The 12,709-nt window shown below is 42.8% G+C and overlaps 1 protein-coding gene across 3 annotated transcripts in view; it reads left to right on the top strand.

The window, feature by feature from the left end:
• The window catches only part of LOC308085577 (fibroblast growth factor 12-like), a gene marked incomplete at its 5' end in the record, with an annotated part of 105,463 nt that extends 94,406 nt beyond the window's left edge, over positions 1 to 11,057 (top strand). For all 3 annotated transcript variants that reach the window (XM_080428779.1, XM_080428777.1, XM_080428778.1), the window contains 2 exons: positions 5,868 to 6,066; positions 9,302 to 11,057. In XM_080428779.1, the coding sequence (XP_080284905.1) occupies positions 5,868 to 6,066; positions 9,302 to 9,423 (321 nt within the window). In that variant the 3' untranslated portion in view covers positions 9,424 to 11,057. The remainder of the gene's footprint in view (positions 1 to 5,867; positions 6,067 to 9,301) is intronic.
• Between the last annotated feature and the right edge of the window lie 1,652 nt (positions 11,058 to 12,709).

The raw sequence follows: 12,709 nt of genomic DNA, 5'->3' as shown, positions 1-12,709 counted from the left end.
TGCTGAAGATGGAGCGGCCAGGCAAGAGGAGGAGAAGAGGAAGAGCCAAAGTGGAGGTTTATGGATTCAGTGAGAAAGGACATGCCGGTGGATGGAGTGACCCCGGAAGACGCAGAGGAACAGAAGCAGATGGAAACAGATGATCCGCTGTGGCGACCCCGATGGGAATTAGCCGAAAAGAAGAGAAGAAGATCAAGAAAGCAGCCAGTCCATCGATGGCGGGTTATGAAGACTTGTGCTGACCTATACAGGAATCAGTGTTCACCACCATAAACTCACCCCACTTTGCTTCAAAAGGTTCATCATTGTCATTGTACCTAAGAACGACTATCACCAGTGGTGGAAAAAGTACTCAAATTCTGTACTTAAGTAAAAGTACCAATACTGCAATATAAAAATACTCTGTTACAAGTAAAAATCCAAAATTCAAAATTTACTTGAGTAAAAGTACTAAAGTATTGGCATCAAAATGTACTTAAAGTACCAAAAGTAAAAGTACTAAATATTTGAAAATAGCCGATCTACAAGCTCACAACGCGTCGCATCGCGACGCGTTGTGAGCTTGTAGATCTGCTATTTTCAAATAGCCTATGTATAAAATAGGGCTAAAGTGGTTAATGTATGTTTCATTATATCATAGTTTATATCTGAAAAGTAACTAGTAACTAAAGTTTTCAAATAATTGTAGTGGAGTAAAAGTACAATATTTGCCTCTGAGATGCAGTGGAGTAGAAGTAAAAGTATTGGAAATTGGAAATACTCAAGTAAAGTACAAATACCTCAAAATTGTACTTAAGTACAGTACTTGAGTAAATGTACTTAGTTACTTTCCACCACTGACTATCACCCTGTTGGGCTGATATCCGTGGGGGGGTGAGGTGCTTTGAAAGGTGGACCCACTGCAGTTGGTCTACCGGCCAAATAGGTCCACTGATGATGCCGTCTCCCGGGTTTTGTAATGCCACCCTCTCCCACCTCCATAACAACAGGGAAGGGGGATATGTTAGGCTGTAATTTATTAATTACAGCTCCATATTAATGGCTGGCACGCTGGCTGACCTGGGACTGAACCCGGCAGTGTGTGACTGCGTCCTGGACGTCTTGTTATCCGCCGGATTTCAAGTGGTGAAGGGTGGGCAACCACACCTCAACCTCACTCACCCTCGACACAGGAGACCCCCAAGGTTGCGTACTGATATCTCAGCTATACTCCGTACAACCACGACTGTGTGGCCAGGAACAGTTCCAACACCTTCATAAAGTTTGCTGATGACAGGGGAGGTGGTGGGTCCAATCTCAGACGATGATGAGGAGGCCTCTCTGGAGGAGGTGGCAGGCCTGACGCCAGGAAAACAGCCCCTGTCAGTAAGACCAAGGAGATGATTGTGGACTTGTCAGTCAGGCAGAGGTCTTATCACGCCCTTTCTGATCAACAGGGAGAGGGTGGACAGCTTCAAGTACCTTGGGGTGCCCATCACTGAGGACTTATGTGTATTATTATCCTGTGTATATTGTATTGATGATGTTGCACAGTCTTGGAACATGTCACACCAACATTTTGCTGCTTGTACCTGGACGAGTAAGCAACAAATACACCCTCTTGATTCTCGATTCTTCTTGAGTCTTGATATGGCTGGATGCCATACGACAGGGGTAGGCAACCTTAAGCACGGGTGACACCATTGGCACGCAGGAGTGTAATCACTGGCACACTGGCATAAGTGTGAAAGAGAGGTTTAAAATATAAAATCTGCACATAATGCCTGCCTCCTACTCATGTAGCCTATGCTATTTAGTTTTGTGTACATCTTGGAGCATGTAGCCTATGTCACGCCAGCCAGTTATGGCTCAGAGAAAATGTAAAGAAAGCTCAAATTGATGTTCAGGCTTTCCAGCCCTCATGAAAAAAATATGGCTTTGTTTATGTTTATGTCTTGAAAATGTTGAGACTAAACATAAGGGGTCTTTCAAAGGTCAATAAGAAGGCTTGGGAGATAGGTGGGGTTATTGCTCTGAGTCTAATGATCATCACAATGTACTGATGTGAAAGAAAATATTTTAAAATGTTATTACAGCATGTACTGTACTGTATTATTATGGACAATCAGAATATGTTGGAATTGTTGTGTGTGTATTATGTGGTGTAATTATACGTAATGTTGATATGGCACACGAGTATGCAAGATAATAAAAACATGGCACTTCATGTGAAAAAGACCCCTGCCATACGATATCATATTGCTCACCCTTATCGCAAGGTAAAGTTGTCTTGGTCAGGAAGAGTAGACGGACCCCAGACAACACTGCTCCCCAGACACACCCTCTGCTGCTCGCTTGGCTCTGAGTTTTATAAGTACACCACCCCAGCAATGAATCAAGTCCATGAATCTCTGACAGAGAGGCAACAGTTCAGATCAGGTGAAACGCTTTAGTCTTTCATTAGTCATAACCTTTGGGGGTCACTTGCTCCCCACAGTCCACTACAGTACTGTATCTAATAGACCAGTGGTTCCCTCATGGTGTGCTGCTGAGGCACACTGGTCTGCTGGGAGACGGAGTCCAAGTGTGCTTTGGGACTTTGACTTATTATTGTGTGCCTTGGGCAGAATGGGCACAAGAAGTTTGAAAACCTCTGTAAAAGCTACTTAAAGGCACTTGTTCACTTCAAATGTTCTTTACACAATGTGGTCATCTATCAGTGAATATACATGTTTTACCATTGAGCTAATAGCGCCTGCCTGCTTGCTCAGGGGATAAATTGAATTTTGACCTTCAGGTCAAACTTTGTGTCAGATCCTGTGTCTATAGGTGAGACATGAGCTTTGACACAATCTAATTGTCTCAATAGAAGAGCAGGGAGACAAAACCCAAGACCCAATTGTATACGTTATATTGTATTAATATACATAAATACAGATTGGCCAACAAAAGCGCAAGACCCAAAAAGAAAGTTACATAGTGCCGTTTTATGCCCCTATATTCATACGATGAATAGCAACAATAGCATATCTACATGCTCACAATGTGCTGCATAGCAACTTGTTATGAGCTTATACAGTTCATCTGAAAAATAGGTGATGTATTTTTGATGTTTCTTTAGAAGATTATTAGCATTTTGAAATTATTTTAATTTTTTTTAATACTTTTTAAATGATTCGAATATTCTCATTTTATGTATTTTCTTCTAGCTATAAAGATGACGTGACCAACCTTGAGGCAGCAGGCTGAAAGTGTTTAACCAGACAGAGTGAGATGGAGAGAGTGAGAGGAAAGATAGAGGGTGAAGAAGAGAGGTGCTTTGTATTGCCGCCTCGCTACGTATATCGCTGTATCTATTATTAATGTCTGCTGCTTCTATAAAAGTTTAAATGCAGTACTTGGTCGCTGTGTGCGCAGCATGAAAACAAATTATATATAGAGAGAGGGATTGAGGCCAGTGAGAGAGTACAGTACTTTGTTTCCCGTGTTTCTCTATTCTTTACCTTACGTTGTTGGGAGCTGTACAAAAAAAATCCATTTCACCCACACTTTTACACCGGTAAAGTTGGATGACTTTTCATCAGCTGAGGAAAGTAGAAGCAAGTTTCTTTATATTGTAGAAGGGATGTTGTTACACTCTGTCCTCTACTGTCTCCTTACCGCAGGCACATGTCAATATGTCAATATGTCTGTCTGTCTGTGTGTCTGCGTGCGTGCATGTGTGCGTGTGTGTGATTGTCTGTTTGTCAGGAACATTCCTTTGCCACATTCAGCAAAATGAATGGATGCGGCCAACATCAAACAGGGCAGTGCAACAAGCAAAGGATCACTGTGAGCCTTGTCATGTTCAGATCTACTCATATCGCAGCTCAAAGTTGGATAACATGTCACAGCATGAAATAATGAATATGTTGCAATGAGCGGAGTTGCTTGGCATCATGAAACAGTAAACATAATATTAACAGACAAATCTGATTGTGTACATACTGTAGGCTAAAGTTTGGGAGAGAAGCCTGAAACATGCTCAGCCTAGTTGATTTATACCCAGTAGTATGACGGTGTCACGTACAAAACTGGTCTACAAGCAGTTACACCACGCGATGCGGTGTAAGCGTGTAGATGTATTGATATCTTGTAGATATGCTGTATCCCTCTTCCGTCCGTCCGGACTACTTTCTGTTCCCTTTGGCAAACATGATGCATGACAGAGTACAAAGTTCAACCCAGCATCCGTATTGTGGGGAAAGTTTAATAGCAGATCGACAAGCTCACAATGGGTCGATCGGCTGTTTTCAGCAAAAGCTTTCCCCAGAATCCCCACAATAACAGAGAACAGAGAATACGCTAGCATAGAGCCCTGAGGGACTCCACTCAACCATATGGGGTTTAAGTAAACTAGGCTTTAGGAAACTAAGATATAGGATACAGCAGGTGTGTGTGTGTGTGTGTGTGTGTGTGTGTGTGTGTGTGTGTGTGTGTGTGTGTGCGTGTGCGTGTGCGCGTGTGCGTGTGCGTGTGCGTGTGCCTGTGCCTGTGCCTGTGCGTGTGTGTGTGTGTGTGTGTGTGTTTGTTTGGGGTGGGGGGGAGGGGGTTCTGCTCTGATTGATCTGTATCTCCACCCTGCCAACCTGTTCTACCTGCAGGGTCTGGTATATTTAGAGGCCAAGACATAGTTCTGCTATAGTGGATGATTTGACCCTCCTCTCTCTCTCTCTCTCTCTCTCTCTCTCTCTCTCTCTCTCTCTCTCTCTCTCGCTCTCTCTCTCTCTCTCTCTCTCTCTCTCTCTCTCTCTCTCTCTCTCTCTCTCTCCTTTCTCTCTCTCTTCTCTCATCCCTCTCCTCTCCCCAGTGTTGCCATATCCGCTTATTATAAGCGACTTTGGGCTTGTTTCGGATTGCGTTTTTTGGGGCTTCTCAAAACAAACATTTTCATATCAAACTTCAAAGACCCACAAATTAATATGTATTTGTCCACAGACCCCCCCATCTGAAAATATTTTGTGACAAAATATTACAAATTTGCAATCTTTTTCTAGATTTCTTTGAAAATACCAGATCTAACTCACAACGCGTCGCATCGCAACGCGTTGTGAGCTTGTACAGTAGATCGGCTATTTTCAAATAGTTGTGTGTGTGAGCTCATATGGCCCGCAGTCGCTTCTTTTGGGCTTGTTTTCATAGACCTGGTTGCTTGTTTGATTGATCTCTCGCAAAATCTGGCAACACTGCCTCTCTCTCTCTCTCTCTCTCTCTCTCTCTCTCTCTCTCTCTCTCTCTCTCTCTCTCTCTCTCTCTCTCAATTCAATCTCAATTCAATTCAGTTCAAAGGGGCTTTAAAGTATTGGCATGACAAAACATAAGTTGCCAAAGCAAAAGTTGAACAAAGCAATCAAAACAAAACAAAACAATGTATGTACAATAAAATGGGAATAAATAAATGTGTAAACAGAGGTGTTACATTGCAACTTAGATAAAATCTTACAAAAACCATAAGAATTGTGCATTTTCTGTCAGAAATAGTTATACATCCACGTAGGAAAGGTTAGCTTGGGATAAACTTTTGAAACAAAATGACAGCAGTATTTCAATGTTTTGCATTCACTTGGTATAAAACCTTTGGGACAAATAGCAGCAATATTTTCAAATGTATTTAAAGGTAGTTGCTCTGTTTGTATGTAGAGTATTTCTATGTAGACAGCGCAGGAATACACACAATGATTTGTAGAACTTTGTAAATGGTGGTTTGTATTCCATTAGACATCCTTCTCCTGTCACAACAGCTCACAAATCTTGCTGCTGTGTTTGCACATTGTTGTACTTCACCGTCTCTCTCTCTCTCTCTCTCTCTCTCTCTCTCTCTCTCTCTCTCTCTCTCTCTCTCCTCTCAGGAAATCTTCACAGCAGAGTGTAAGTTTAAGGAGTCAGTGTTTGAGAACTACTATGTCATCTACTCGTCCACTCTGTACCGTCAGCATGAGTCAGGCAGAGCCTGGTTCCTGGGCCTCAACAAGGATGGAGCCATCCTGAAGGGCAACAGAGTCAAGAAAACTAAACCTTCTTCACACTTTATTCCCAGACCTGTAGAAGGTAAGATCACACTCTTTGTTCCCAGACCTACAGAAGGTAAGACGCACTAAGTATCAGAAAAGGAACTGCAAGAACTCCTTCAGGTGCTTTTGTTCAGGTCAGGCAAACCACGAACACGAACGATCAAGTATGGACCCTCAGAGCAAAGCCTTTTGTTAAAAGAGAAGGATTAAAAAAAAGAAAATGAAACCTACCGGGGGTATATTATCTATGCAGAGAATACAAAGCGATTGTTTCCCCCTTAATGTGCCACGTTAGTGTCACAGATTCTGTGGTGGTCAGCAAACATTGGATATTTAATCCACGTTGGATAAATAAACACAGGGAAATGTAGTGGGACTGGCCACTGTGATGGAACTGTGGTTCAGCTGTCACTACTAACAGCTCCCGTCACATCAACTCAGCACATCAAAGCAGTGAGCATCCCATTATATTAGTATGAAATGATCGTAGAAATAATTAATGTGTTAAATCCAGTCTGACAACTGCTGACGGTCACTTTGAAAATCACAGAACGAGCCTATAACACTTCCAGAGTGTTGTGTGAAGTACAATGGACCCTTCGCTAAACCCCACCCCAAAAGCGATCGTCCAATGCTAGCTTAGCAACCGTTGTTAAGCTCATAGACATATAAAGGTAGACGCCTCCTTAGGCTCTGAAGCGTTCGTATCGCGGGCGCGCTTCCTTGTTCCGCAGGGCTAGCCTTCCACTTCCTTCCGCTTCAGCAGGGCAAGCTGGAAACTTCCGTGTGCGTCACAGAAGGGGGCGTTCGGTAGGCCAATCAGAGGCAGGTGGGGTGGGTCTTTTCTTAAGAGGCAGCCGTGCAGCAACTAGTCAGTTAGATGCGCTGTGATTGGCCAGTAGTCAACGCGATGTGATTGGCCAGTAGTCAAACAGCCCTGCGGAAGAGCCTTGTATTGAGATACCAGTCGCTCCAATGAACTGCAGAGGCCAATGAGGTATCTAGGTTTCTATATCTATGGTTAAGCTGGCATATGGTCTGGCAAGCTTTTGTCACCTGTCATAGCTGTCAATGTTATTTCGCCCGCACACACACAATCATTTGCAACATAATAGCAAGAATAGGAATACCACGATAACGCAATGGTGACTATGAACCAGCAACAGATTACACATACCCAAAACCGTTGGGTGCTTTTCCCAAGCTGAAATCTGCACTTAAACTGCAAGGCTGCTTGGCTGTGTTGTTGAACACATACACAGCTTAACGTCGGATAAATTACACGACTCACTCGCCCAGGTGGTGTCAATAATACTAATCACCGTAATCGTACCAAAATTCAGAATCAAAGCACTGCCTGTTTCGGATTCCGCATGTTAAAGTACATTCATTCATTTGTTTGTCTATTTATTAACTGCTACTGTAGTCTTACCCTGCGGTACATGAAAACTCCTGTTACAGTCATGGATTAACTTCAACCTGGTCTTTGCACTTTCTCCATTTACGGTCCGTACATCTACAGTATATAAACGTTCATATTTCAAATATGAAGTGCTTACCCCATGGCCATGGACGTTACAATTATGCACGGACCTCTCAGAAGTACCCGTATATTCCGTATTGTTCAATAAAAAGCATTTTAATCCGATCGGTGGCCATTTTCTCATAGAGTTATAATCTATCAGAGTGCAATACACCTCGCAACCGATAGGGTCGCGCAGTTGAAAGCATAATGGCGAAAATGCGGAGAAAATGGCCACCGATCGGATTAAAATACTTTTTATTGAACAATACGGATGATACAGGTACTTCTGAGAGACCGTACATAAATGCAACATCCGTGGCCATGGGGTAAGCACTTTATATTTGAAATATGAATGTTTATGTAGATGTAGCAGGCCGTAAATGGAGAAAGTGCAAACACCAGGTTGAAGTTCATCCATGACGGTCGTGACAGTCGACCGTCGTGTATCCATGGCTATTACTCCCTCTAACATTTCCCGTGTTTTTAGTTTATTGAAATAATGTCATGCACATTTTTCCAGTGCATAACCTACTGCAGGCCTTGTTGACTAGATTTAAAAGAGATTAGGAAGCTCTTGCGCCTGAAATGATCGATTATTTATAAGGGGAAAAGCCGTCATTTAACATGCAAGTCAATGGGTGAGAATCATGCTGAGAGCTGTGAGGTGGGTGAGAGCTTGCCAGGCCTGGGTGTGACTAACCTAGCATCACCAATCACAGAGTGGAGTGGGCGAAGGGTCCATTATATGCAATATTTTAATAATTTATCATATATACTGTATGAGTTCATGTTAATCTTTGGTTAATTAGTCCTAAACGGGAAAGTGACACACATTTGTGTGACGTTTAGACGTTTAACCCTTTTAATTGTCCCTTCCCTGGTACACACATGTATTGTATTTATAACTGTTACTTTTTTTTCCCTTTTAAAGGTAGGCTAAGTGATTTGTTTAGGTTAAAACAAAAACGTTTTTGTTAAAAGGTTAAAGCACTACAGTATATTGTGTACTTAATCATTGCTATAGAGTGTTTTTTCAGTAACGGGAGCTCTTTGACAAACAGAAAATAAATGTTCAGGTAGGTGACAAAATCTCAGCCAATCAGTTTCATTTATCAGTTTCATTTTTCATAGTGATCCAGTTCCAATTTTTGTCTGCTCATTTCTTGGTGTCATCACTTCCAATTTCACTTGTTTAATCTGTATCTGTCTGAGTTCTCTATCCTGATTGGATAAAATTGGTATCCTGACCTGAAAATGCATTTTCTGTTTACTAAAGAGCTGGAGAGACTCCTGTTACTGAACAAACACTCTAGCAATGAGTACTATCAAAATATAGAGCTATTTAACACTTATTTTAACCAAAGACAATCACTTACTGTACCCTATCTTTAGGCTGAGTTGTATATACAGTAGCACGCCGGTGTCGCCTACCAAAAATAACAGATCGACAAGCTCACAATGTGCCGCAGCACAATGTGAGCTTGTAGATCTGCTGTTAGGATTACAGTACACATTTAGAGGTTAGGTTAGGTTTAGTGCCTAAACCTAACCTTTAAATGCCTACTGTAATCCTAACGGACCTAACCCAACCCCTAAACCTAACCTCTAAATCCCTAATCCTAACCCCAACCAGAATGTTTTGTAAGCCTAATTAAAATGTAACCATAAAACAACCATTTCCTTTGTGAGGACCAGGACATTTGGCATTTGGAAGAGAAACATGAATGTGTTCTTGTGTCCTCTGCAGTGTGTATGTACAAGGAGCCGTCACTTCACGAGATCGAGGAGGGAATACGTAAAGACTTAGAGGACCCCGTCATGAATGGAGGGGAGGAGGGGCAGGACTTCAAAGCACAGAATGGATCATAGCCTACTGGATGACTTGTAGCTTACAGGTCGACTTGTAGCCTACAGGACGACTTGTAACCTACAGGACGACTTGCAGGATGACTTGTAGCCTACAGGACGACTTGTAGCTTGTAGGACAACTTGTAACCTACCGGATTACTTGTAGCCTACAGGACGACTTGTAACCTACCGGATGACTTGTAGCCTACAGGACGACTTGTAACCTACAGGACGACTTGTAACCTACAGGATGACTTGTAACCTACAGGACGACTTGTAACCTACAGGACGACTTGTAGCTTGTTGGACGACTTGTAACCTACAGGATGACTTGTAGCTTGTTGGACGACTTGTAGCCTACATGACAACTTGTAGCCTTCAGGGCAACTTGTAGCCTTCAGGACAACTTGTAGCCTACAGGACGACTTGTAACCTACAGGACGACTTGTAACCTACAGGACGACTTATAACCTACACAGAGATTTGTAGCCTACAGGACGACTTGTAACCTACAGGGCGATTTGTAGCTTGTAGGACGACTTGAAGCCCAAAGGACGACTTGTAACCCACATGATGACTTGTAGACTACATGATGACTTGTAACCTACAGGACGACTCGTAACCTGTAGTACGACTTGTAACCTACATGATGACTTGTAGCCTACATGATGACTTGTAGACTACATGATGACTTGTAGCCTACAGGACGACTCGTAGCCTGTAGGACGACTTGTAACCTTCAGGACGACTTGCAGCCTACAGGGCGACTTGTAGCTTGTAGGACGACTTGTAACCTTCAGGACGACTTTCAGCCTACAGGGCGACTTGTAGCTTGTAGGACGACTTGAAGCCTACATGATGGCTTGTAACCTACAGGACGACTCGTAGCCTACAGCACAGTCTCTCTCTTTACAAGTTCCTTCTCTCTGTCTCGACAACAATCAACATGATGACAAGAACAGCTACGACCATGACGACAGACGGGTGACACCAACGTCTCCATGACAACCTCCTTGACGACAACAGCGATCATTATCGACATCTCCAAGAAACGATAACGGAAAAAATAAGAAAAAATAGATGAAACACGGAGTTCTTGACTGTGATGGGGGGTGAGGGTGGAGGGGGGATTTACATTTTATGCAAAAAACCCTTCTGACGCCAACCCGGGAAACACACACACACACACACACACACACACACACACACACACACACACACACACACACACACACACACACATTGTCTCTTCACCTTCATCCTTCAGCATCATCATCATCAACAACATCGCCATCGTGTTCAAATCTTGTGGGATCGCAAATAACTGTTTTAAGCTTTAAGCCATGTTATGATACAAACACACACATGAGCACGCACATACACACACATACACGTACACGTACACAGGTACGCACGCACACACACACACACACACACACGCACACGCACACGCACGCACACGCACACGCACACAACACTATTCCTGATTTTTGAAGAATACAAGCTTGACGTTCACTCTGCTTCTCTGTGGTTTTTGTTTGGTTTGAAGCTCAGTTGCCTTGTCGTCACTCTTGTGTTTTAGTCACACACACTGCCGATTGAAACAAATTGAATTCTGGGTAATTCCTGCCCTCTACACACACACATGCATGCATGCATGCACATGTATTACTATCCACATGGGGATGTCTAAATCAAATCTTCATTAAAAATGCAATTAGAAATAGTTTGGGGGTTCTAACCCCAACCCTGAGCCTAACCTAAACCCTAACCCTAAATCTTGGCTCCGACCTGAATCTTTCACTAATTGTAACCATATCTCTAAAAATCTTTCTTAACCATTAAAATTTCCCTTTCCCTCAAGAGGACCAGAAAAAAATCCATTTCCCTCAAGGGGACCAGAAAAATGTCCCTATAAGTCATGTTTGTCTGGCTTTACTACTACCCTTGAGAGGACATTTTGGCCCCACACGGATAGTAATACAAGCAATTACACACACACACACACACACACACACACACACACACACACACACACACACACACACACACACACACACACACACACCACACTTTGCTGGGCATTCATTCATACATATGCATGTTTGGTCCATTTACATGACAACGCTGATTTGAAAATGAACTTTATTACTTCTTGTGGGGGAAGAATGGGTCATTTTAACTTCTTGATATATAAATGATATATATGATATGACATTATGACATGATATGATCACTGAACACACATATGGGTTTTTAAAAGATGTGTCACAATGATGCATTTGTCATATTTTAGTCATGTGTTTGTGTCAACACAATCACTTTAAAGCTTTTTTAGAATGTACAAACTTCTGTCAACTTGAAACTGGTTGGTTTGTGCAAAAAAGGGGAGAGGGGCTATCCTTGAGGGGGTGAACAGTGTTGATGTGGGTGGTACTAGGGTCAGGGTTCAGTGGGCTGGGATTGGTGAATAAGAATGTGACATTTCCCTATTTAGCCAACGCATTCTCACTCCCAACTCGTTATATTTAGGCGCCTACTGTTTCTACCGATTCCCGTCCTATCGGTATGCAAGTTGGACAGCGCTGAGTCGCCAGAAGTGGGCTTCGCACTGCGCTCACTCGGGTCAGCCACACTAGGGCTCACGCTCACTTCTGACGATGTGCCTGCCTTATTTTAACTCTAAAGTACATGTGGCTGTGCTTCGCATATCTTGAGAACGGTCCAACCAATCGCCTTCGCATTTGGTTTGTGTATTGCTGACACCTAATAGTTGCTGATACATAATAGTACTTAGTACCCACTGACATGGGGTACTGCACTAGTGTTTTTAATGGCAACATTACAAGACAAAGGGAGGAACGCACTCCAATGATGCGGAGGTGCTGACCACAGTAAGGAGCAGTCGCACACCCGTAGCTGTGATGTCAGTTCATTGAGCAAAATCCAACTTATACGAGTGTGCGATTTGCTTTATCTCACCGATTTAATGACAACATTACCATGTTCTCAATCAGGTCTGCATTCTGTCGTCAGTTACGTGACAGCACATGCTTCCCATGTTTGAAATAGATATCTGTATAGATTCTTTATTGGACCACCCTGCACATTGGAAAATGGGTACCCAGTGTGTTAAACACTTTCAACCTGGCATCCCTACTTTGGGCATGTCTTTGTAAGCAAAACACTTCAAACTATCTTTGGAAAGTTGAGGAATTCTGGAAAACTCCAGCCAATTTCGGAAAATTTCAAAACACAAGCTCACAACGTGTGGCAACGCATGGTGAGCTTGTAAACGCCAATGAGT

Source organism: Gymnoscopelus braueri, assembly GCF_963280865.1.
Source record: "Gymnoscopelus braueri genome assembly, chromosome: 5".
Classification (NCBI taxonomy): Eukaryota; Metazoa; Chordata; class Actinopteri; order Myctophiformes; family Myctophidae; genus Gymnoscopelus; species Gymnoscopelus braueri.
This window is presented reverse-complemented; position numbering and strand designations above follow the sequence as displayed.